This window comes from Acanthisitta chloris, unplaced genomic scaffold (assembly GCF_000695815.1).
Source record: "Acanthisitta chloris isolate BGI_N310 unplaced genomic scaffold, ASM69581v1 Scaffold7605, whole genome shotgun sequence".
NCBI lineage: Eukaryota > Metazoa > Chordata > Aves > Passeriformes > Acanthisittidae > Acanthisitta > Acanthisitta chloris.
Window position 1 is genome coordinate 21,634 of NW_008673070.1, and position 26,977 is coordinate 48,610.

At 40.4% G+C, this 26,977-nt stretch overlaps 1 protein-coding gene across 2 annotated transcripts in view; it reads left to right on the plus strand.

Moving 5' to 3' along the window:
* The window catches only part of SMEK1 (SMEK homolog 1, suppressor of mek1 (Dictyostelium)), a 41,674-nt gene extending 21,208 nt beyond the window's left edge, over positions 1-20,466 (plus strand). Inside the window, exons 5-16 of one of the 2 annotated variants that reach the window (XM_009074762.1) lie at positions 6,472-6,549; positions 6,660-6,776; positions 7,265-7,381; positions 8,696-8,827; positions 8,918-9,020; positions 9,271-9,305; positions 9,629-9,824; positions 10,984-11,153; positions 13,846-13,988; positions 16,543-16,733; positions 17,245-17,471; positions 19,711-20,466. In XM_009074762.1, the coding sequence (XP_009073010.1) occupies positions 6,472-6,549; positions 6,660-6,776; positions 7,265-7,381; positions 8,696-8,827; positions 8,918-9,020; positions 9,271-9,305; positions 9,629-9,824; positions 10,984-11,153; positions 13,846-13,988; positions 16,543-16,733; positions 17,245-17,471; positions 19,711-19,824 (1,623 nt within the window). In that variant the 3' untranslated portion in view covers positions 19,825-20,466. The remainder of the gene's footprint in view (positions 1-6,471; positions 6,550-6,659; positions 6,777-7,264; positions 7,382-8,695; positions 8,828-8,917; positions 9,021-9,270; positions 9,306-9,628; positions 9,825-10,983; positions 11,154-13,845; positions 13,989-16,542; positions 16,734-17,244; positions 17,472-19,710) is intronic. The other variant, XM_009074764.1, reaches the window with a different exon arrangement.
* Positions 20,467-26,977: the final 6,511 nt, after the last annotated feature.

Genomic DNA, 26,977 nt, shown 5'->3' on the forward strand with positions numbered 1-26,977 from the left:
CCCAAGATGACTTGATTGAGGACTAGTGGCTGATGAGTTTCCTTTTTTCTGTCTCTTACAACCTGTGTTAGGTTAATCCATGTGGGGTTAATTTGGGTAAGAGTATCAAAATGTGTGGCTGCCGAAAATGTTAGTTGCAGTTTGCACTTGAAATAGAGGTTCAGATCTGGGTTTAATTTGTTTTGTGAGAGCAGATTTCTGAACCTTATCTTCACTTCAGTTGCTGTTGTCTGTGGTTGAGAATAAATTGTATTCCATGTGTGTGGGAGCCAGAAGAATTAATGTTGTGTTTCAAAGAGATAAAAACCAAGTTGTTCAGGTGTTTTCTGCCGCTTCGAGGAGACAAGAGTAGTAGCACACAAGAAAGAAAATACATCCTATGCTATATTGCATTTCCTAGTACTTTCACAGTACAGCTGCATAGCACTGAAGGGGAACTCCCTGAGCTTATAATCTGTTGGAAATCATTTGATGCTGTTGATCAGTTTTTGGTTTTGAGGGAATTAAAAGAGGCTATCATGAATTGTATGTCCATTGCATTTCTAACAGAGTAAAAGGATTGATTGATTGATTTTTTTCAAGTTCTCGCAGTGTTTAAACGAAGGTTTAAACCCACTTGCCTGACATTTATTTATTCCTTTATTTATAGAGGAATATGTCAGGTTACACTTCTGTGTAATCTCTGCCCCCTCAAGTTTCATTTCACCCCTCTGTTCCTACAGTCTGTGTATAAAATATACAATACTGTTCCTTCTCATTTCTTTAAGCAAAATACTTAATGCTCTGAGAACAAAATTAAGAGACAACATTTGTTGACTTCACTTCTATTACTAAGTCCTAAGTTCTTTATTCCATTTGTGTGTGGTTTAGCATGCATTTCTGTATCTGGTTGTATCACAATAACTTAGGGGTGTGTTACTTCAAGAAAGATGTAAAATTCTCTGGAGTTTCTGGCATTCAGTGTTTTAGATCTTAAAACATGTTGGTGCTCACTTACCTCACGAGTGTACTTAAGCAGCTTCTTTTATAAGTCATTATTAGTTGAACAGTCTCTGGGATGCTTCACTGTAGTTTATTAGGAGCTGTGGATGAGTCTCAGGTTCTTAGTTGATGCATAATACTGGTTGTTAATGTTTCTGCTGATGACTTTAGGTTGTCTCTCCTGGACCAGTGAGGATATGACAGAATTTGTTTTGGGGGAAGTTTACTTCTCTGAATAAAAGTAAACGCCCTGAGCAGCTGATAGTCTGACATACTGCAGCTGTTGTGTGTACAACTGAGTTGTTGTACAACTGTTCTTTTCTTTCTCCTGTTCTTTTCTCTCACTGGCTCTGAAAGAAAGGAAAAGAAAAGCTTACCTCCACCATGGCAAAAAAAAAAGCCCTAAAGAGACCTTTCCATGTCAGGCTGTGTGTGCCACCACAGTGGCACTTTGCAGACCCCTCATCTCAGTTAACTCAGCCATACTTGAGTTCCAGAAAGTGACTAGAAGTTTGTGTAAGACTCTGTGCAAATGCTTTTTGACAAGTTAGGTGATAGGCCATTTAGGGTTGTGAAACCGCACTGACATTTAAGGTGTCTTTCAGTTGTAACTGGTGAATTCTGTAAATGAGAATATGCTGATTCTTAAGAGTTGTGGCTTTCTTAGATTTTGGCTGAGTTTTAAAAGACATAAATTCTGTAGTCATGGCAGATAGCAGCTTCCGTGATTTTCCTTTCTGTGGTAGGTACATAACTGTTGCCCTTCTGTGGTAAAACCAGAAATAGTGACCAGGTCTCCTTTGGCACTTAGGGTTATGAGCTGTATCCCTCCCTCCTCTCATTAAGGTTAGCTTTCCCATGGTCTTTATAAAAATACTTACTCTGAGGGGCTCTCCTGAGAAATGGAGGTGGTTAAATTTGTGATTTAATTTCATAAGACCTGTCATTTTAATTGAGCATGTCAGCATCTCTCTAAACTAGACACTGTTGTTCCATGATGGAGAGTAAACCCATGATACCAGGATTTCCAGCCTGCAGAATCAACTGCTGTGGAAACCTGCTCAGTTACAGGCTTTGTGATTCTCTGTACGTGAGATACGAAAGAGATACATAACATTTTTTTCCAATTTCAGCCCCTCCCAATATGCTCTTACTCCTTGGGGTCCAGCCTGTTCTAGTCTTGAGATGTCATAGCCCCCAGGAAATCTGGCTGAAACATGGAGCTGACCAGGCTGTGAGAGTGGGGGTGGGACAGGTAAGTGGTGTTTCTTGCTTTATATGACGCTCTTTTGCAATTTAAAAAATACCTACTAATGTTCAAACTGGAGGCCACCAGTTCTTTCCCTTGGTGTTATTAACTAGTTCTTAAAAACCAAAACTTGCAAAATTGCGCCATAGAGTGAGCAAACACGGTTTCCTTCTGTCCTCTCCCCCCATTCTCATTGGCATATCCTTTTTGCCAGCAAGATCCTGTGATGTTTTTACCTTCCAGAATACAGAGTACTGTCAGGATTACTGTTGGGTATGTGCTTTTAGACTTCAGTGTCTTTTGTTTTCAGGAAAGTGGAGAGTAGAAGGGGAAAATTGGACATGTGTTAAAAATAATTGTTGTGCCTGGTAGAGCAGTGATCACGTGGTATTACTGTACTGGTAAATCAGATTTTTAAAATACAGAAATCATATTACTGACAGTCTCTATGTTCCTTTTCAAGAGCTAAAAAATACAGGCCTCTAGGTGCGGCTGTATATTTTACTGGGTCTGTGTATAGCAATAGATGAGTTTTCATTTCAAAAGTGGTTTTACAGGTAGTTGCTTATTCTTAACAGAGCCCTGTGGATGTAAATGGAATTATCTGTAGTTGTTTTAGGGGAAGAATTGTGTCAGTGCCCATTGGTAGTTTTGTCCAAATCCAGTCTGTTGTTTTGTAGTAGTTGGCTCGGAAATAACTGGAGATTTACTTTCAGCAAAATTCACCTTGCAGTGAAGTGTAAAAGGATACTGTTTTCTGGGGGAAATGGCTTGGTGAGAGGGCTTGGCAAGCGGTGCAAGCTCATGATTGCTGAGATTAGCTTTGTCATTGTAGAAAATGATTTTCCATGTTTACAGAGACTGCAAGTGACTGGGTGGATCCCACTGCTGCTTCAGCACGTTGATTCCAGTGGAAACAGTGCGTGGTGAAGGCATGTGTGGAAAGACAGGCTGACGTAGAGATCTTACACTCAGAAATCTTCTGGTGTGGTAGCAGGAAGGAATGTATGTTTGAAGCTGTAATTATCTGTTTGCTGGTAACATGTTAGGAAAATTTCAGTTCATGGGCTAAAATCTTGTTTCTGCCCAAAATGAATATGGAGGTGGAAAATACAATGGATGATATGTTCTCTTTCCAGCTTAGGTGTTGTTGAGTTTCTTGGCTGGGGTTTTGTTTGAGAAAGGGATGTTTTCTGTCATTTATCTGTAATCACAGACATAAAGTATCTGATAACTGAAAGTTAATTACATTTAAGAGAGGCCTGGTTTTGAAGAGCGTTTTTTTGAGTGCCTTTTGGGAGGAGGAGGACTGCTTTGAAAGCTGAATCACAGATGTACATAGTGTCTTTGGGTGACCCTGCCTTGTCTGTGGGTTTTCTTGCTTTTGAAGTCATAAATGATTAAGTGAGTAGTTCACCTGCCTTGATTTTATCTTCATGAGCTTTAAAAGGTATTAAATCCTAGGAGCATCTACTTAGATCTTGCAAAAGCAATACGAATATACTTAGCATCTGGTGTACACGTAGTTTGAGTATTGCACTTTAATAATTTCTGTGCCTAGGGAAAATAACTAGAGTGTACAGTTACCTCATAAACTATCATTTGCAGTTTTGTTTTCTTGGAAAACAGTTGTGACCTCCACAGCTTCTAACATACATCGAAATGTGTTTTGATACTTGTCTGTGTGAAGATTTTTGCAAGTTGGAAAAAATCCAGAAAACATTGAAACTTGCGTAATTGTAGCATTCAGTGTTGGTGCTGTGTGACTTCTGAAATATGTGAACTCTGCTCTCAGACTGTGCATTTCCAGAGCTCTGGTAGTGTTGTTCAGGAATGGATCTTTAGTTACGCTGCCCTTGTCAGTAGCTTTACAGCTTGCGAGAGAGAATTTCATACTTAGAATGTTCATTGCAATCACAATTTTTCTGTAACTGTGAGGATTAGGTATTTTTCCTATCAGTAACAACCTGTCTACCTTGTGTTGAGCATCTGGAATGATGCAGTGCCTAAACACTTTCCAGGGCTAAGCCATAACTGCAGAGTTAGTAACAGGTTGTTTTTATTTTCTTGGAATAACTGCTACTTACTGCATATTATCCATGTACTGGTAGGATGTTTCAAGGCACTCAGATCCATCTTAATCCATCTGACTTTAAATAGAGCACAGTTGTTCTGAGGCCTAGAGCTTCCAGATAATCTTATTAATTTAAGAATACAGTGCATTTAATAGGTTTGGGAGAGGACAGGGCATGGGAAATGCTTCAATATTGTATTTAGTGCAGAACTATAAGATACTCATTGTATTATATATGTGGAAAGCTGAAAAATAGTTATACCAAACTTCTGCAAATTCTGTTTGAAACATTAAGTGCCAGCATTGAAGTCTTTATCACTTCCCAGTGAGGTATTTCTGTGGTATTGACTTGCCTGTACTGTCAGGTATTATGGAAGAGGTTAAAATTCAGTTTCACAGTGAGAAAGTACTTAGCCTTTTATTAAATGCACTGCTAGTCCTGGAGAATAACTTGCACATTCTTCAAAAGAACTGGGTTTTATGGTGAGTGGTTTGTTTGTTTGTTTGTTTTTGTGTTGGGTTTGTTTTTGATTTCAGTAAATAATGTCAGTATCTCTTTGTGGGTTAGTTATGTTACCTGTGATGTGTAGTGAGTTAAATACTAGAACAGAAAACTCACCAAGGCACATAACAGCTGGATAGCAAGTAGTCAAACATCCTTATATTCTCTCATCAGAGCTTAAGTTTCTTGAAATCAAAGACCTTCATAGTTCTTATGGACATGATTGACTATTGAAATCTGAAAGTCAAACTTCCTATCTCCTGTGCTTGATCCACCAGGGTAAATTTTGGTATACTTCGAATGAGGCCTCTCCTATCTCTTTATTTTGATTTTGAGACAGTCACAGAAACAGCAGCTGAAATTGTGTCCATAAATCATTCTTTTTCATTGTCACTGGACTGTGGGGTCAGGTTAGAAGCACAGCAGAGCATCAGACAAGAGGCAACATGTGGCATACTCTAAATATAGGGTTTACCTTACAGTGTGGTGAAATGCCTTGTAGGGTGGTAGCTCGTGGCAGCCTATTTTGGGTTTATCAGTGTTGTGCAGTTCCGTGTAGCAATCCTGGATTGCTCTGTGCCAGTGTTAGGGCAGCACTGGCACTAGCGCAGCTGTGTCAGAACTGAGCTACTCGTTTTCTCAGCAGCACTGCAGGGTGAGCCTGCGTAAGGTACCTGGGTAATTCACAATATAAGAGTGTCTGTGGATGTATCCAAGTACTTCCATGGTTTTGCTTTATGCAGTCCAAACACAAGCAAAACAACCTGGGTTTCTGGCACTGTGGTTTTGGGATGGAGGGGATGCTGCATGTGGTGTTACTGGCTTCACAAAAACAGCACTGGCAGCTCTGAAAAAATCTGTTAGGATCTGATGTTTGGGTGTCTTTCTCAAGCAACTGCTGTCTTACTACTGTATAATATTGGGCAAGGAGGGAGATTTATCTGTGATTAATAATTTCCTAGTTGTTGGGACTATAAGGTTATGGAAAGTAAGTATTGCTGCTGCTTTCAATCCAAATACACATTTGTAATGTGTTTGCTGCTGTTTGTAGTTTTGCTGAGGTACAGCAGCATGAAAAAGAACAGAATGGATTTTGATTTGGTTTCTAGAATTCACCCTTTTCACAGCACTGGGGTGGGAAAGAATCTCACCTCATTCATGCCCTTCACTGTGTCCTTGCTTTAGTTCTGCTGCAGAGATCTCATCACATTCCAAAGATACCTGTGTGCATGTGTGCGTGCGTGTGTGTGTAGGACTGTGTGGAAGATCATGTTTATAAATGCACACAAACAGTTGAAGCCAGGGTATTGTAGTGTGGTTTAGGGACAGGCATGTGACAAGGGGGAAGGAAGTTAGAGAAGAAGTCCTAGGCAAAGTGATGAGAGTTGCAGTAGAAAACAGCTGAAAGGCAGCACAAGATATGTCCTAACTGAGTATGACTTGGTGGTGGGTGCAGTGGTGCTGTACATGATTTGAGCTCAAAACCAAGATTCATATAATTCGTCTGACAATTGAATTAGAAAGTTGAAGCTGGTATAATTGACTGCAGTGTACGAGCATATGTTCTTTCAATTCCAGGAGGCATAGTTGAGAAGAACTTTACATTGTATTCAGATGCCTTTTGATATTGTCAAATAAACAAATGATATTGTTTTGCCTTTGTAGGAAGATGAAAAATTTCTGACAGACTTGTTTGCACAACTAACAGATGAAGCCACAGATGAGGAGAAAAGGCAGGAATTGGTAAGAATAGACATGAAAAATGTACATGAAAGGGACAGTCACTACAAAGTGACATGTGCATATTTTTTTTTTTTTTTTTGATTACTGACTAGTACATTCCTGGTTTTCAGGTAAATTTTCTGAAAGAGTTCTGTGCATTCTCACAAACACTGCAGCCTCAAAACAGAGATGCATTTTTCAAAACCTTGTCAAATATGGGCATACTGCCTGCACTAGAAGTCATATTGGTAAGTCATTTCAGTTCTGTTTGTCACAACAGTTTTGTTTATCTCCAGAAAGGTTTTGTTTACCTCCAGAAAGGTTTTTTTAAAAAGTAACTTCAGCATGTGGTTTGCTGAAGTGTTTGCTGTTTTTGTCTTGTCTCATCTTGTGATTCAGAGTGTTTAAAATGTTTTTGTAGAACTGTAAAAGTAGTTACAATATGACATTGCTAAGTGCCCTGACATTCTTCTGGTTTTGTTTTCTCCTTTGCTTTCCTATCTTTACGTGCTTTATGGTTACAATTAAGTAAGAAAATAGGGAAATAAATCAAAGGACAGGGAAACCATAATTTATTTTGCACAACAGGTGTCAAATATACAGAGAAGTGTGTTGATTGAGTTTTAGCTATAGTCAGGTATGACTTGTGAGCAGGAATTAAAGCTGTATGTTTTCTGTTTTTCATTCTGTGTAAGCTTTTCAAGGAAACATAAATGATTTCATGTGGCTGTTGCAGGGTATGGATGATGCACAAGTTCGAAGCGCAGCCACTGATATCTTCTCATATTTGGTTGAATACAACCCATCCATGGTACGAGAGTTTGTAATGCAGGAAGCACAGCAGAATGATGATGTAAGTAGAGATCCCCAGAAATGTGTGTATTGTTTTTAGAAATTACTGGTTTATAGTTAGGGCTCTATGAATGGCATGAGCCCTAGTTTCAAAGAAATATGGAATGCAGTCGTGACAGTGACAGGACTCTGAGCTGCCCTGACTTTAGAAGTGCTGTTAGGTGAGCTGAGTGTTCACCTTTTCACAAACACTTGTTGCATTGTAAGTAAAGCAGGTTACCATAAAGCAGGTTAACATGGCTGTCATCTAGACAAAACTAAGTGTTTTGGATCAATGGCTTCCTTAAAATGTGAAATATAAAATTCAGTCTTGATATTTGCACCTGCATGTGTTTTTATTTTTACTTGTAAAAAACCTGTGTTCAGTTTATCATCACACACGTTGGAAGTGGAATTATGGTCCTATGTGTTTAAGAGCACTTTTTGACAGAGATTTCCCAGAGATCCTCTGCAGCTGATTAACACAAAACATTAGCACACAAGCAGTGGTAAGAAAGGTAATCCAGAGTGGTATCCAGGGGAGTAAAAACATTGTGCTGCCTTTTCCATAGAGGAGATAGTTAATTTTTTTTTCTTGTGTCTGCTAAAATCATGCCAGAGAACAGGAAGCTGCTGGTGCTGCTCCCTCTGTATTGAAAGCAAGGGGCAGCTGGGCAGTGGCTACTGCTGGTGGTTTCAGCCACTTGAGTCTGATGACTGTCCTCTTCTGGGGGGGACAGTGGTAACCAAGCAACTGTAGTGAAATGTAAATATTATTTTCTACTTCTATGGGTTATTCTTGTTTTCTGCAAATACATGTTGGGGTTATTTTTAGGTGAAAATAACCTCATGAAGTTCAACAGCTTTATAAAATGTACTGTTGTTTATTTGTGAAAATAAATCTTTTGGTATGTATTGTAAAGGGGGATACAAATTAAAACTTCTGTACACTGAAAGTGCATCCAGAAATCAGTTGAATTTTGAGGCTGTTAAGGATCTGCCTCTGTGCTTTTTATTTTTTGGTGTTTCAGTTCAGATTAAGTTCTAAATGAGATTGTTAATTTCATAACCATTTGTAGTTGCTTTGAAAAATTCGTTTTCACTGCTTGCATTCTTACTATTGAACCACTGATCAGAGTGTATCAGTGGCACATAAAGTTAATTTGGTTTTTTCAGTTTGGGTGTTTTTGTTTGGTGGCTGTTGGCATTTTACAGAATTTTGCTACAATACCATTTTTCACCAGGCAGTAACACTTTCAGAAGATTATTTCAGATTTGGGGCAAGGGAGTAGCATTAAAATTGACTTTTTGTCTTCTTGTTTCCCCCCCCCGTTAGGATATATTACTCATTAACCTCATTATAGAACACATGATTTGTGACACAGATCCAGAACTTGGAGGGGCAGTGCTGCTCATGGGTTTGCTTCGTACTTTAGTTGATCCAGAAAACATGCTTGCCACTGCCAACGTAAGTAAATACCTTCAAATGAAACTACATTGGGGTTTTCAGGAGTATTTGATGTGATGTGTTACATGTTTGATTTTTTTCATTCTTTAGAAAACAGAAAAGACAGAGTTCTTGGGTTTCTTCTACAAACATTGTATGCATGTTCTGACAGCCCCTTTATTGGCCAATACTACAGAGGACAAGCCTAGCAAAGGTAATGACACTCTGGATTTTGGGCACATCAAGGCTGTTGAATGTCAATGTTTAAAGCAGAGTAACTGTCCGAGGACATTCTCTGTCTTAATGTGAGTCTGAGACTATTATACATAGTTCAGAGTAAAATGCTGAGTCATGATTTGGGTATTAGAATAATGCACAAGCATAAAATTCAGCAGTACTTAGCACAAGTATTAAAAGAGCCTGAGCTATTTCTTGCATAGTACTTCTGTTAAAAGGCATCATAGATAGCATTTTTGGTACAAACTTTTATCAAGGCACTGCATATAGGGCAGTACTCTATGATATAGACATGTGGACACCATAATGAGACTTGTGTTAGTGTTAAGTTCTGTAGTCTGAACCTTCAAACACCAATTTAAGAAATAGGTAATCGTTCCTATAGTTTAAGAGTGTTTCTTACCATATCTGTGTTTGTAGAAAATACAAAGCATGTAATAAGCTTGTTCAATTTCTGTTTGTGAAAGACTAAACATACCTTGCAGCATGTTCCATAAACTATCTGTGGGAATATACAAGAACTTGGAAATGTTTACCAGACTGCAGTTGGATATTTGAAGTTAACTTCTGAAGGCAACACTGTAGATATGTTTAACTGGTTTGCTTTTGTTTCCTGTTACAGATGATTTTCAGACAGCCCAGCTCTTGGCACTGATACTGGAACTGCTAACTTTCTGTGTAGAACATCACACCTACCACATCAAGAACTACATCATTAACAAAGACATCCTGCGAAGGGTTCTCGTCCTCATGGCCTCGAAGCATGCTTTCTTGGCATTGTGTAAGTCTCCCTGCTGAGGAATAAACTAGCATCTTTGAATGTGAAGGGTTGTGTCTCTTCACTCTGCTGGAAGAAGGATGTTCATAGATCATGACTGAATACGGAAATTCTACTGCTACAGCCTGTGTTTCTCATACCAGTTTATAGATAGGTCAGCTAGCATGAGTAAATCATTTTGCATTTGAAGATATCTTTTTTCCTGGAAAAAGGTTTTTTCTTCATCTCAATGGAAAGATGAGTTGAAAAGATGGTACATCAATACTGAATATACTGAGAGAACCATTGTTAGTTTTGATATTTTTTTAACACAAACTACCAGAGGTACTTAGAGGTTACCTGACTGCATTACACCACACAGAGGTTCAGTGTGCTGCTCTTCAGACTCTGGTATTGTTTTGTCCATGCTCAGCTCTGTAAGAGCCAAGTGGTGTCACTTAATTCTGGAGGCAAGTAAGAGATTATTTTCCATAATTCTGTTGTGCACATAGAGCTAAACAAAGCCTTAAGATGACAGAGCAGTACCATAAAATAAGTACCTTTTAAATTTGTAACTCAGTAACCTGAGCTTGATTTTAGAACCCTTGAATAATCTTTGTGTACACCTAGTTGCTAAGCAAAATGTGCTTCTTATAGCAATGTGCTTGGACATTCCTTTACTTGTGTACACTTTGGAGCTTCAGACCTTTAAACTGGTTGTAAATTAAGGCTTGCCTTACTATGTGTGTGAAGAAAATGTCATTTCTCAGTTTTTAAATGAGATAGTTTACATCCTGATTAAATAGGCCTAATTAAATGTAACAAAACTTACATTTGAACAATAGGAATGCTAAGTAAATTTCCCAGTTCTTTTACTGAGGAAATGCCTTTACCATTAGTAATTTTTAAAAATCAAAAATACACCTTTATGTTCGTAGTAATATAGTGAAACAATATTGTAGAATTTCTTCCCTGAACAGAAGTGGTTTCACATATACACTTATGATGGAGGATTTCTTGATGATAAAACAGATAAATAATATTCAGGTGTATAGTTGAGACTGTTGAGAAGCAGAGAACAGCTGAAGGTGTTACCTGGTTCTAGTAGTGCAATGCTGTGTAAGAACTGAAGTATATTTTTCTTTGAAAGTTAAAAATTCTTTTGACCACACTTCTGTTTCAGGTGCCCTTCGTTTCAAGAGGAAGATAATTGGGCTAAAGGATGAATTCTACAACCGTTACATAATGAAAAGTTTTCTGTTTGAACCTGTGGTCAAAGCATTTCTAAACAATGGTTCCCGTTACAACCTGATGAACTCTGCCATCATAGAGATGTTCGAGTTTATCAGAGTGGTGAGTGCTGTCACATGCTGAACATAGTTACTCTTTAGTCTTGTAGTTCAGGATGACTTTACTTTTTGCATTTACCCTAAATTATGCTGTCATAACAGGACCATATGATGCTGTATTTAAATGAACCTTCTTATAGATCACTGTTCCATATTTGTCCATGTTCTCTCTTACATGCCAACAGTACCACTGCTTGAAAATTAAATTCCCTCTGTAGTGTACTCAGAGTGCCAGATTTGTAAAGGCAGCACTAATCAAGTTTCATCATGCAGATTGGATGGGTTTGTTGTGACAGGAATGTAATTTGGAAGTACTGCTACAAACCCATCAAATTTAGCTGTGCTCTGTAATGTCAATTCAGTGGAATATGGAAATACACAGAAGAGGTACCAGTCTCTTCTGATTAGATTAATGGAGTGCTACAAAGTTCCTTCCGTGGGGAGTCTCTTAAATATTCATGCCTATTTGGCTGTCTGCACAGCACTGTTTGCTCCCTGTTGTTTGCATCCAGAATCTGACAAGATGCTGTGCAGACTGTAAATGTAGTAAGTGGGGCCAAGCTAGGGTGCAGGCAGTTGTGGAGGAGTAAGTCCCCAGGCTTTGTCACCACTTGAAATCTGTTGTGCTGATGACCTCTTCCTATTGTAAGTTGGGACTCAAGGTAATTCAAGACTGAGATGACCTGGAAATGTTGATTGAAAAATTGGTTTGAAGCTATGAAAAAGTTAATCTATATAGGTGGCCCTGACTTGTGCCGTGGTGCATTGGGTTTGTGTGGCAAGGTTTTGGTGAGCAGTGGCTAAAGAGGTGGCTTCCACAGAAGCTGCTAGAAGCTTCCACTGTGTTCAATAGAGCCAATGCCAGCTGGCTCCAAAATGAACATGCCACTTGCTGAGGTCGGAGCAGAGATTCCCCTGCAGCCCATGGTGAAGGCCATGGTGTGGCAAATGTCCCCCTGCAGCCCATGGAAGTCCTCAGTGCAGCAGAAATCCACGTGCAGCTTGTGGAGGGCCTCACACTGGGAAGGTGGATGCCCAAAGGAGGCTGTGACCTCATGGGAAGCCTGTGCTGGAGCAGCTCCTGGCAGGACCTGTGGCCCCATGGAAAGAGGAGCCCATGCTGGAGCAGGTTGGCTGGCAGGACTTGTGACTGCATGGGGGACCCATGCTGGAACAGCCTATTCCTAAAGAACTGCACCCCATGGAAGGGACCCACACTGCAGCAGTTCATAAAGAACTGCCACCTGTGGGAAGGACTCAGAGTGGAGAAGTTCGTGGAGGATTTCTTGCCATGAGAAGGGACATGTGGGACCCCACACTGGGTCAGGGGAAGAGTGTGAGGAGCCAGCCCTTCAGCTGAGGAGGAAGGAGCAGGAGTGGCAATGTGTGATGAACTGACTGCAACCTCCATTCTGCATCCCCTAGAGCCCCTGGGGTGAGGAGGTAGAGAAAATCAGGAGTAAAACTGAGCCCAGGAGGAAGGGAGGGTTGGGAGGAAAGCGTTTTTAAGATTTGGGTTTATTTCACATCCTATGCTAATTTGATTGGTAATAAATTCAGTTAATTTCCCCAAGTCAAGTCTGTTTTGCCCAAGACAGAAATTGTTGAGTGAGCTCTCCCTGTCCTTATCTCAGCCCTTGAGCTGTTTGTTCTATTTTCTGTCCCCTGCCCAGCTGAGGAGGGGAGGGATGGAGTGGCTTTGGTGTGCACATGGTGTCCAGCCAGGGTCAAACCACCATATGTGGTCTTTCCACACTCCATGAGATTGGGTGCTGATTCTACAGGTCATGTTCTTATCCTCCTTTTCACACAGATACCCAGGTGGCACTTCTTGGTATCTGTCAATAGTTTTTGTCATCTTTTTTTCATCCAGGTTTATTTTTAAAGATAGCAAATAGTTAAAAAGTGTTCTGTTGTTCCTGGTGCATTACCATTCACAGGAGGTGACTTCTGAGCACATAACCAAGAAGGAAAATCATCAGTGTATTAAGATTCATGTTACTTTGCTTGGCCTTACTAGATGGGAATTCAGGAGTTTATTCTGCAGTGTGTTCCAAGGGCTGTGCAGTGTTAAGACAGCCTAGCAATGAACAGGAGCAGTTTTCCTGCTGCAGTGAGCAGACCTGTGCTAAACTGAAATAGCAGAAAGTTGGGAAGCTTTTGTAAGGGACCTTGACCAGCACTGTGTGACCACAAAGGGAAAACTTGATGTTGGTTTCTGGTGAAAAATACCTTTCTTGTTCTCATCCTAAACAAATGCATTGAATAACTGATTTTAAATAAGTAATTTGTTTATAGCAAGGAAAGAAACAATACGAATGCTAAGTCTGTGTCTCATAAGCATATTTTGTAATTAAGCAGGTACCAGTTAATCAATCCATATAAAAATATTTATAAGGTACACTGGGAAAAACGTTTTAGAGTTGGATTTGGTATGATTTTTCGTTGGGTTTTAGGTTCTGTCATGTGTTTCGTAGGACATACTGCTAGAAAATTCATTTTGTTTGGCTTATCAAATATTTGACACTCTAGATTTTAAGTACACTCATATACACAATACTCATTTTTGCACAAGGTAATTAATACAATGCTTACTGTGACGTTTAAAAATAATTTCTCATTTGATACCTTTTTATTGTATTAAATAAATCAATTTGAAGGAAAATAAGTGGCTTTATGTTCGTGTGTTCCTGTAGGAAGATATAAAATCATTAACAGCTCATGTAATTGAAAATTACTGGAAGGCACTGGAAGATGTAGATTATGTGCAGACATTCAAAGGACTGAAACTACGATTTGAGCAGCAAAGGGAAAGACAAGATAATCCAAAACTTGACAGGTAAAATGCACTAAATGCTTTTCTTAGTGTATTACAGCTTTAATTCTGTTCTCGGGGTGTTGGTGGGTGTTCTCTATCGTGGGAAATGTAACTAGGTTAGACTCCTGCTGCATTTTGTGCATTGGTGAGTTCACTGGACTAAAAGTGTGATTTTCAAATGTGTGGCTGCAGATTTTTGATCAACTTTCAACTAACATTAATTGCTGGATCCCCAGTCATAATGCAGTTTGTCATATCCTAAACTTATGTACACTGTTGTAATGGGGCTGGAAGCCTAGCAAGTGTCAGGGGCTCATTTGTTGAAACAGCATTTCCACTGCTGCTTTGAAAGATTGTTCAGTTATAAATTAATCATTCTGTGGACTTTTTCCTTCAACAATTCACATTTCAGTCCTTTTAGTAAGGTTTGGGTGTAGATATTTAGACAAACTTTACCAAAATGCTTGAGAAATAGAATATACAAAGAAAATTTTAGAGAATGCTCTTTTGTCACTGTTAGATTTGCTGATGGAGTAAAAAAAAAAGTGATGTAACACTTGAATTGCTCTGTGTGTTTGCCAGAGCAAAAGTTCCCTTCCTTAGTACATAGTTACCCAAGGTTAAAAGGTTGGGCTGTACAAAAACAGGAAGTTTAGGCCTTTTTTACTCTATTTTTTTTGGCAGATGATATTCCTTGTCATTAGATGATGAGGCTATTCAGTGATGTTCCCTTTCATTAAAACCAAATGGATTGCTGCAGGACATGTTCTTCATCTGCTGTGCAGAATTAGGTGCAAAACACATGAAAAAATTAATCCCAAGTAGTTCTACTAGGACATCTTGAAATTTCAGACTTGTATTTTAATTCTTGCCACAAGATTTTTTTAATCAATATTTAAATTTGAGACTTGTAAAATTAAAATGAGAGTATAATTGTAGATTTATTTTAAAATACTGAAGCACTTTGAAGAGTATGTGCAGGATCTGCAGGTTTGAAATGTTTTACAGGTGAGGTGTTATTATTTTGGCTTGTGGCAGCTAAGCTTATCACTCAAAGAGCTGTGAAATTCAAGCCTATGGTTCTTGCTTACATGAATGCATGTGTTGGAAAGAGCACCCAGCTGCTGTCTTCAGTGGTTCCCAGCCAGTACAGCAAGTAAAACATAAGTCTTTCCTTGGCTTGGGTTGAGCTAAGTGGTTGTGTGTAGTTGTGCTACCTGAGTTTATCCAACAGAAATTAGAGCTTCAAGGGCTCTGCAGCTCAGTCAGCCCAGTCAACCTGCTTCCTGCATCTTGCATGGTCACTGCACAAGTCCTGTCACAGTCCATATAATTCCTTAAGTGAAAACCCAGACACAATAAAATGCAAAAATAACAAGAATCTGTTTATGTATTTTAGCAGAGAATAGTTCAGTAGGAAGGAGACCAAAGTCTTGTTGACATGAGCTGCAGAACTTCAGAAGAGTTCCACTTAAATCACAGTTCTGCACTGTTAGCAGAACTTGAAATGCAGTGTATGATGATGCAGTCTGTACAGATCCAGGTGATAATGCTGGCAAGGAACTTACTTGGAACTAGATTTAGTTTTTTAAAGTACATTTGCATTCTTATTCAATACCTTGTTATTTCCTAATTTTTCCGAGTAATCAGTAATGCAAGACCTTTTCTCTCAATAGAACATCTCAATTGTATTATTAGCATTTTGATCCCAGTAGCAGAGACTTTTTGGAAAATATTACATGTCAGCCAGTGAACTGTGAAGCAGTGCTTCATCAAGGGTTTCGTGCTTCTGTGGGAAGTTGACTGGTAAAATCAACATCTAGCAAAAGAATGTTTTCAACCACTCTTCCACTTCTCCCCCATTCTTCAGGGGGCACATTCCTGTCCCTCTGCTCCCAGGCCATAGTACTGCTCCTGAGAAAAGAGGAAAGGAAGGTGGAGCTGAGGTAAACTAACACTAGTAATAGTTTAGATGGGGAGAGGGAAGTAACACTTTGTGTCTGAGGCTCTGAAGAATGGAAGATACTGATAGTGACCAACCGTTTCAACGGGTGGATGTGGCAGAGAGAGACAGGTGTTGTCTTAATGTGTCTGTTTTAAACTGGAGTTATATTTAAGTTAGATTTTGATTTGATTATTTTTAATATGTTGGACCCCAAACACTGACAGGTTACTAAGTATTTGCAGAGAAAAAAAATCTATAATTTCTAAACTTTTTGTTTTGCAACTTTTTATTTGCCAGTGCAAACTGGTAAACCAAGCCTGAATGCAACACTTGAGTGAGATTTATTGAAATGACTTTTAATAGTGCTGCTTGTAAGCTACAGGACTTTGTATGGATGGAATAGTCTGAATGTGCTGTTAGCAGGGTTGTACTTTGATTCTTTATACAGGAAGTTTTGTAATTATATTTGCATTGAAAATACAAAGGTTCACATTACAGAATGATTTGCTGGTGTTTTTATTGCCCTGCAGTGCATGTACATGTAGCTGTCACTGTAAATGTCGGGTAGAAGTTGTATCATTAGCAGGAGTTGATCCTTGAGTCTAAGTTTTAAAACTTCCTGCCCCGCAGCATGCGCTCCATTTTGAGAAACCACAGATACAGAAGGGATGCAAGGACCCTGGAGGATGAGGAGGAGATGTGGTTCAACACCGATGAGGATGATATGGAGGATGGAGAGGCAGTGGTGCCCCCTTCTGACAAACCGAAAAACGATGAGGATATTATGGACCCTATCAGTAAATTCATGGAAAGGAAAAAATGTACGTGGTGAGATGATGAATGCCATGTGGCTTATGCAGAGGCCTTAACTTGTGTGATTTAGTCCTGCTGCAATGAAGGAACTGCATGTATTAATTCTGAAGTTTGTAGACTGTGAAATTGTGACACCGAGTTGGTGGAAAACCCCTTTGACACAGTTCTGTTGTCTTTGACAGGTGAATGATAGGAAATGTTGTTGTTGATTTCTTAAAGCATTTGAATGAAGATCTTAGTTGATAGTCAAGTTTTCCCAGGTCTTAATCAGGTTTATAATTCAGAATTCTCTACGTAAATGTTTAGGTGATAACATTGGTAGAACAAAAGTGTTCATTCCTGGCCAGTGACAACAGCTGGCAGGTGTATAGTGCTATGGAAAAAAAAGTCTATGATGACTTATTTTACTGAGTTGTATATAAAGTGTTGAGCCTTTTCCCACACAGTGAAGTGATTTGTAATTAAATGTTTCACTCAATCATGTTGCTTTACTTTTGCTTCATTTTTTTTTCTCTGTAGTGAAAGAGAGTGAAGAAAAGGAAGTTCTTCTGAAAACTAACCTTTCAGGTCGTCAGAGCCCAAGTTTCAAGCTTTCTTTTTCCAGTGGTACAAAATCTAACCTTCCCAGCCAGTCATCTGCAAGTAATCTGCCTGGATCCCCTGGGTCTCCTGGGTCTCCAGGGTCCCCTGGGTCACCAGGATCAGTCTCTAAAAGCACATCTCAGATGGCAGCTATTACAACTAAGGTAATTTTGAATAGTTGTAGATTGACTTCATTGTTACAGAGCAGGAATTTGCTTTAGCATCTCTCTCAAGTTGGTGTGAATTCTGACACGTTAAGCAGTAATGGACTCTCTGATTTGTGTGTAATTCTCATTTGGCCTTCAGCATTTTTAACAGGATCTGCCATATATAGAAGAAATAAAAGCTCTTTTAATGCCCTGACTCTTCAAGTAGGAAGCATTTCACTAGCTGCTCTGAGCAGTGACATTTACTGGGAAATGCACACTTTTTTGTTACATTGCACAGGGATATTTGGCAGGTAAAAATACAGAAATGCTTCAGAAATATTGCCAAGTTTTGCTGGACTTCACAATGTTCTGCCACCCCCAGTGAGGATTTCTACTATCACCACTTTAATATTGTTCAGGATTACATAACTGGCATATGTGAAGGAAATAAAGTGTGTTGGGCGGTGGTTGCTGTAAGCCAAAAAGTCAACAATTTTTAATATCCTAGCATGGCTCATTTACCTTTTGAACTAACATATGCTTTTTGGTTGGAACATACTGAAGTAGAAGAAGAAACCTCCTTTTTTTGGAAGAGTCATTCTAACTTGTAGTGAATATTCAAAGCTACCTTTGTTAAATGCAGTTTAGGACACTTGGATTTTATCAGATTTTTAGCTAAGAAAGACAATTCAAATGGAGTCAGGCAGTAGTGAGTGGTGTGTTTCCAGCACTGGGGGGCAGATGAGGTAGTGTTGATACAGCATAGTTCAGATGAGAATGAGAAGTTATTTTCATAACAAGTGTTTCCATTGCTGAAAGGTCAGGTGTCTCTGTCAGTTCTCAGAATCACTCTGATTTATCCTTGTTTTTCTCTGCCACCATGTTGCTCATTCACCTCACTTCTAGGAAAGGTAAATGGGGGGTTAGGTTTTCTTCTTTCTTCTAGTTGAACATGGCTCAGAGTTTGCATTTGGATTGCCTTCTGTTGAAAACACCTGAGTGAGAAGTTTGGCTGACGGAAGAACTGAAGGACACTTTCCTCTGTGGAGGAAACTCCTTGTATAACCTAGGAGTTAGTCGAGTGCTTCTTAGAAGGGATGGAATTGGCTTGGAAATTAGTTCAGTCTGTTTCTGTATTTTTGCTGGAGGCTTGTTCTCTTCCAGACAGGATAATTCCTTGAGTCTGAAATGGAGTCTTTACATATGGAACATATTGCATACAGTATTGGCTCCAAAGTGGTGGCAGAGGAAGAATGTTCAGGTTCCACTGAGCATGCTGAGAAACCACTCAAGGGTCCAGGCACAAGCTACTTTCTTTCAATGGAATGTGCTACAGTCACACACTAGGAACAGTACTCAAATTGGGGTGTTTATTCATTATCTGATGCTGCTGTTTTAGGGGTGTATACTCAGTCTTATGTTGTATGTGGCTGTGCAGAACATTTGTAATTGTTTATGGAGTTGCATTTTGGGGTATAGTTGGCTGAAACTTTCTGGTTTGGATGTCCATCATTAAGCACCCGAATAAGTAATAAGACCTTTGAGTGACGTGTCAGTAACTGCCATTCTAGTCAAGTGCTGGTTGAGCTTCAGAAAGTACAACATAGTTTAGTTAGAGGAAGTTTCAGGAGTTCGTGCTGCTGCTTCATGGGTCCACAGCTGCCTAACCTTAAAATCTGAGGTTATTTGCAATATGAGGGAGTTTTTAATGTGACTAGATGTGTGTTCATTTTCAGCTGATGAGTGATTTAAACTTTATAGCCTGTACACCTTGTTCAGTTACAGTATTCAAAAAAACTTAAGTTACTACAATTTAACTTTTGTGAAGACAAACTGTGTTCTGAAAGTATTGTAATTCAGAAATGAAACTTGCAGGATATTCAGCATCTGTTTCTGAAGTGCTTTGAGATTGCTCCCTGCACTCAGCTGTGCTCAGTGAAAATAACTCCATCTTCACAGATGGGGTTGTGGTGACACTTAGCAAAACTAAGTAGATTTTCTGGCTCTTCCTTAGATTTCAGCTGGAAATAGTTCCAGTTGCATAGTTAAAACCCTGTCTTGGATTTGTTCGTTTAAACATTTTTCAGGTAACGTCATTTTCATTGATGCTGAAGGATTTATTTTTGTTCTGCTCCATTTTGTTCAGACCCTCCTGAACCAGAATGCTTGTGGCAGTGTTCTGTTCCAGTACAAATGTGGAGTGCACGGTGTGCAAACATTTCCTTCGTTATAGTGATTGTGTCTGTCTTTGTAGGGAGGCCTCGTTGGGCTTGTAGATTATCCTGATGATGATGAAGAGGACGATGAAGATGAAGATAAAGAGGAAACTTTACCTTTGTCAAAGAAAGCAAAGCTTGAGTCATCATAATGGCAACTGCTGAAGAACATCACCGGTTGGGGAAGGATGTTTTATCCAAAAAGAAAACAAACCCACAGCAAAGCAGCAATCTTTTGTGAATTCCTGTGTGTGACACAGAGCAACCTATACAAATGGATTTCTGCCAATCAAGTGCCAATTCAAAGGAGCAGAAGAAGGAGAAGGACTTCTTTAGCGGAAAGACTTGACGCCTTTGAGCTCTCCAGCTTGGACCACACGTTGCCCTTTTCTCAGGGAAGGAAATGGAAAACAAAACAAAACAAAAAAAAAAAGCCAACAGGGCAGGAGTTTTGTCAGTGGAACTCTGGATTGGCTGGTCAGTTGCTACAATCAGAATATGTTTTCTTGGACCATGTATGAGACTTCTGAAGAAGAGGCAGGGTTTGCCACAATTCTTCACTGTTAAGAATGCCAGCAGTTTCTTTGTATAAAAGAGACCTGCCTTTGAAACCATACATTCTGAACGTTTTACTCAAGCTACAACAGGTTTTAAAAACCTCTGCGGGGGAAGGGCCGAATAGAAAGTTTCCTCTTTTTTTTAAAATCTGTTCCCTTTGCCCTTTAAACTGCAGAATTTTTTTTCGAAGTGGGGGATTTGTTTGTCCCTTCTTGATTAAAGATTGAGTGGAATTCTAGATGTGGTCACTTTTGTGTCATAATTTTTTTTGCCCCCCTGAGTGTATGCTTAGTTGTTGAGTATATATTTGGGACCATTAAAATTTTTTGATGTAATATAATCTCACTGTTGTGCTGGTACCTGTTTCACACTGTGTAATTTTATTCTGCATCACAGTTCTTAATATGTTCAGGATTTTGGTATAGTTTTATTGGAGAAAAAAATAATTCTTGCCACAATGTGCATAAAAGCAATACTATTTTGTGACTCAATATTTTATATTAAATTTTACATCAGCAGTTCTTGAGAGGAAAATCAGGGAAATAGGATGAAATAAAAGAATGAAACCTCTCAGTAAGGAATTAGTATTCCAAAGAGGTTTTGAAATTTCATCACTCAGAGCCATGATGGTAACTAACTCATCAAAATGCAAGGTGGATGATTTAGGAATACCAGTACATTGGCTCAGCTGACTTAGAAAAATAAAAAAGCAGGAAGCAAAGCTGAAGGAAAATGGCATTAGTGGTATTTTTAAAAAATCTCTGATTCCCTTTGGAATGCCAGTTTCAGTGAAGGAAAGATGGTTGTAGAAAACCTCTTCACAAGGAAACCATCTTTTGAAACTTACTCTAGTAATTGAAAAACAGCAATTAAACTTTGGCCCTAACTCTGACTACATTTTTTCCCCTTTTCCCAAAAATCTAGATAGCAGTAGTTACTAATTCCAAGCTAGGCGTTATATGCTGCTGCCTCACTCCCTTTGCAGGAGATGGGAGGTGGCTTTGCACAGCAGAGCTCCCTGCAGTTTATTCCACTCCTTTGCAAACAAGGGACCCTTTCTCCCATGGATTTTCAAGAGCTAATTCAAAGCACCAGCGTTGCACCAATCATGATGTATCACCTACAGACAGAAATGAGAGAAATGAAAACGTGAGGGGGGGATCTTACATAGTCACATCCAGGAGGAGGTTAACACCCTGAACGTCATACGTCGCGTGGCAGATTCTGTGCCAACCACGAGTCAAAGCTCTTGTGGTTGGACATTGTTGGTACCTATTAGCCATTTCAGTTCAAATAAGAGTGTGCATTAGGGAACAATGATTAGCCATCTTTTCCTCAGTAAGTATAATCACTCTCTAAGGCTGAGTTTTTGCAGTGTATTTGAGAAGTCTGTGGCAGGGCAGTTCTCAGCGGTAGATTTTACCAAGAGGCCAAGAGCTGCTGCTCACTGGTCACTGCAGGATTAGCTGCAATGTGCTGCTGCAGTGTGACAGTCCCCAGGACCTGTCTGAGGCCTGACTTCTGCAACTTTGGTGTCAGAACAGACATGGTGACAAGAAATCTATAATTTTGTAGGTTTTCTTAATTAGCCTGAATCTAAATCCATCCCAAGGTGTCAAACTTTGGGAGCATCAAGTTCTCAGAATTTATCCCTATAGTCACCTTCATGTCCTCCAGGATCCATCTCAGGAATTCATTCTTCTGAGTTGATTGAAGGAACATTGTTAATGTTTTCCATTCCTTTAGGCACTGAGTGCTTGGATCTCGTGTTGTTTGATGCTGCACTCTGCCCAACTTTCAGATACTTCCATACGGCTTGCAGGAATCTTGGATTTTGGACTCTCAGTACTTGGAGCATTATATTTAACAGAAGAAATATTATCCTTAAGTTACTGGGTTTGATCAAAATGATGGAAGTTGGAATATTTTTGTTTATGTTTTTATGAAGCTTTAAAGAACTGGTAAAACATTAAGCTGCACATCTTTTAATGCTAAGTAGTAATTAAGACAACTAACCATCTAATGCTTGTGGCCTGACAGGACATGTCTACACTTAGATAGTATATTCATAGAGATTGGAAATAGTCAGATATAGTCACAATAGATTGTGAGAAGTGATGGAGAATTTTAAAAAAAGTGGGTTTGAGTTAAGAGTCAAAAAAACGATGTTAGGAAAAAAATGTGTTCCATGCTAGATCTTTCTCTGGGCTGATTTTTTAAAACCATCAGTCTGCATCCCAGGAGAGCTGCATGTATGTTGTACTAAACATGGCTCAGTTGCCTTAGTTGCATTTTAATTGTGTCCTAAGTATTGGTTTACAGGGTAAACCCTTCAGTATTGTCCAGGCAAGATCCAGCATGCTCGAATTACCCACACAGGCCCCTGTATCCCTTATGTGGCTGAAGGATTGGTGCTGATTACTTCCTAGCTTTGAGCCTGGGTTTGCTGGGGATGCCAGACAGGACAGACATGGAGTACCTGGTCCCCCAAGGAACCTATACACTAATGAAAGTAATTCCAGGCAATCTGGAATAATTCCAGATTTTAATGTATACAGAGCGTGGCTGCATTCAGGTAACAGTGCACATCAGCAAAAACACAGGTCTCCTATGTCATGAGAATCTGGAAACTGGTGTGTGTAAACAGTAGGTTGTCTCTAGAATTTACCTGTCTGCAATGTGCCTACTTAGTAAAGATCAGGGTATTTCTCCATCTCTTGTAGCCCACCCAGGTGAGGCGTCATAGTCTCATGGAATTAAGTGTCAGGTAAGCCCAACTCTTTTAACACACCAAGGATGGAAGTGTTCAGATCAGATTTGCCTATGTTTTCACATCTCTGAAGCTGTTTAATTAGAGAACTGATCAGGCTCTGGTTCTGTTGCTGCTGTGGCACCATTAGGCAAGGAGCTACCTTTTCAACCCAGCACGAGTGACACTGGTTGCTTTGCTAAATGGCCTTTCCTGGCATCTGTAGAGTGGCCACAGTTGTTCAGCCTGGCCCTTATCAACCATTCTGCAGCTGCAGAGGCATCCTGGAGCAGTGGTCTGTGACACACTAGTACTGCAGTTCCCCTGCCCTGAGGATATCGAGACCCATTCCAGGTAAGTTGTGAAGTAGGAGACAAGATGTGCTACTGCTTGGGCTCACCTGCAGCCTGTGTGTAAAACAGGTCAACCATTCAAAGAAGAGAAGTTGCCAGAACTGAAGTTTTTCCAGGTAAGTTGTCCATGTGCACGTTCTCCACCACTTTGTCGTTTTGGAGTCCATCAGAAATGAAGGTGTATACAGCTTACAGTCCAGAGAGGAGGCAGGGCATGTGGGCATGCTGTGGGGACAGCAAAACCTTCTGAGGGAGGACCTGTAATGCCTGCTGTCAATCAGAGCCACAATTTAAAGTCTTAATTGATGTGAGAGAGGCATAACTTACTATTTTGGAGTTGTCCTGTACCGAGCCAGGAGCTGGACTTGATCCTTACGGGATATTCTGTGGTTCTGTGCTGTGGTTTCCATAGGTGGCTGCCTGTCTGGTGAGCTTGTAGCTTGATTTAATACTGCTGTAGTCACAGTCACATTGGAGTGTGTAAACCTTGTGGGATTTGTATATAAATTAATACAGAATACCGAAAGACACCAAGATAGGAGATGCTACATTCAGCGTATTATATCTGAGGGCATAAAACTGCTCATCAGAACAGCAAAGCATCTCCATAATAACTAAATTTGTATTTCACTGTCATCTTCTGGAAGTCTTTACAGTTACCTGCTCCAAAGGTCAAATCACGTTTCAGCTGCCTGTCCTGCTCCAGAGCCATACCTGGCAATGAGAGAAACTTTGCAGGCTGGATGGGTGACATCAACAGCTAGGTCATTCACATCACCACCTCATCTATTTCTAGCCATTATCCAGATATTCAAAAGGTTGTGTACCAGAGAGCAACCTAGCCCACCTCTTAGTAACTAGTTGGCTGATAGACCTTTCCCACTGAGTACCAAGGCTTCCTCTACTGCTGCAACAGTATGCTGTGGCTGTTCTCGGGTGCTGCTAATACCAAAATGTGTGCAGCAGCTTGCAGTGTCCTACCAGCCCTTGTAAAATGTTAGCAAAGCATGGCTAGGTGGCTGATGTAGGTCAGATAAGACAGTCTTTGTCACTACAACATGTCTGGTCTTCTCTCTGTGCTTTCTGGACACCCCAGCTGCTACTACTTCAGTGAGAGAACTGAGTTATGCTGATTGTAACCTGCTGTTGTGGTTTAACCCCAGCTAGCAACCAAGAACCACACAGTGGCTCACACACTCCACCACCAGTGGGATGGGGGAGAGAACCAGAAGGGTAAAAGCTGATGCAGTTCTTCTTTTACATCCTGCCAAAGAGAGAAACTGAGGAAGATACACAGCAGTCTTCTGCCTCGGGTGTGTTCTGTGCCTTGGTGAGAACCCAAGCTTTTGGATAAGGTCCCCAAGCCTTTACACAATTATCTTGCTCCTTGCCTCTTCAGTAACCACCTTCTCAACAGAGCAGAACCTATCATGCCTTTAAAACCTTCAGGACACCTTCCACTGCTGCTTAGCTGACATCTCTCCTGATTTGCTGGACGTGAGGTTCCACTGTCCTGTACCTGAGCTCACTGCTTTAGATCACCACGACCACCTCTTTAGCTTATGAGTCTACCTTAAATGAATTTGTTCATGAATTCTTTCCATCCGGGACCATGAGCACTCCTCTGTTCCCATGGCACTTATCACCTCTCTGAAGGGTTCAGGTCAAGAGAGTCATGTCATTGTTTTGTGCTTGCCTGGGATGTCAGTACTCCTCCCTTGCTTTCAAGTTCATGCAAAGAGCCATAAACCACTAGCGCTGCCCCTTCATCTTCTTTTGCTCAGTATTAACTTTATTGTTTGCCTTGTGTATTTGACTCTGTATTTATTTTCTGTGGGCTCAGAGGTTTATAAGATGCTCTGCCTAAACTCTCTCCTTGCATTTTAGATTCTGTATCACATTAAATCTCATCAGGCACCTAAGGATCTGCCTTAAATTTCAGCACTGAATGAACATGTCTCAAAGGTTAATGCTAGGTTTTCTGGGAGTTTCTCCCTGAGTGTTTCACATACCAGCCACAGAGACTCTGTAAATCACCACCATCCCCCCTGCATTCAGATTGACCTAAGGCACCTAAGCAAATACTTCTGGGGTTTTGTTTGTGTTTTGGTAGCGCACACACATTTGTTTCTTTTTACTTTCATTCAAATTTCTCTAACAGTTCCTCTAACACCTTAGTCCAAACAAAATGAACAATACTGAAAACAGCATCTGAGAATCTGATATTGCAAGGAGCAAAGCTGTCCTCTGACCACTGCCTTTTTTCCTGGCACCCATTGTTTACAGCTCCAGAGTCTATTTAAAGCAAACTTGCTTCATAGCTGAGAATTTGGTTGATGAACAGTAGAGTCATATTTACAAAAAGCTGCTTAACGACGGTCCCAAGCAAAGGAGGAGAAAAAAACCCTTTGCTGATTACCATGAGTTTAACTCTTGTATTGTAACCTCGTGGATTCTGTTATTCCCATCCCTCAGCAACTTACACTTCAGACAGCAGATGAATGGTGGAGCTTTGTTGATGGTTGTACTGGTTGCTAGGGGACAGTCTGAGGGGGGTGAATCATGCCATTTACAGTTAGCCTAAAGGAACATTTGGAAATGTTTGAGCTTAGAAATTTCCTTCTGTAGTCTGTGTCGTTGGAAATCGAGTGCTTTGTGGCTGTGAAGAGTGCTTTAGAAATACACATGGTGATAACAGAGGCATTAAACATGTCTTTAGTTGTTTGTATCTTTGTGTGTGCTTTAAATCGTTTTTCTGGAGCTTCTTACTTCGTTGATAATCATAGTTTTAGTTAAAAGCTGACCGTGTGCAAACGGTATGAAAATAAAGTTGTTGCAAATCACAGTGTGATTAAATTCTACAGGTTTTCATCATAGCTCTTCTGCAAGAAGCATGAGTTCTAAATGCAATTGCATGTATGTGTCCGGATCTGAACTTTCTTGGATATATTCTCTGGTATTTGTTTTATTTTATCTGCTGTGGGAAGGTGACAACTTCTACTACCACCAGAAATGAGAACCCAACCTGCAGTAGGTGGGTGAGGCTTTGCAAGATGCATCTTCGGTAGGACACCGAGTGAGTGAATAAAAGTGCTCTGGCTGTAAATGCCAAGGTGCAGTTTGGAGAGGACATGGAGGTGTCAGCACACACCCAGCTGGGGCTGACAGGTACGACCCAGAATTACCGAGGGGGAAATCTTTGTTGCACATTTTGGGAGCAAATCGCCGGGGAATGTTTTGTGCCCAAGACGAGAAGCCTGCCCTGCCCCAGCCCCGTGCCCAGGGCTCCGGCAAGCCTGGGCGTGTTGCTGCTCCGCGCAGCCGAGTTGTGCCAGCCCCAGCGTGCGGCTCAGCGGAGCTCTTGGCTGGGGATCGAGAAAAACTCGCAGCTACTCGGAATTTTCAGCGCGTCCTCCTGGCCCGCAGCCCTTCGCTCTGCAGCCAGGGCCGCAGCACCGTATCCCCCGTGCCCCATGAGTGTTGAAGGAGTTTAACAGCACTTTACATAGTCTGTCAGTGCTCCCATCGCATTTCAAAGCGAGAAAAGTGGAATTTCCTACTGTTGCTTTGCTTTCAGCATCAGAGGGGACAGCTCCGTGCAGCCCGCGCCACCGCCCGCCACCGCCAGAGGGCGCCCGCACCCCG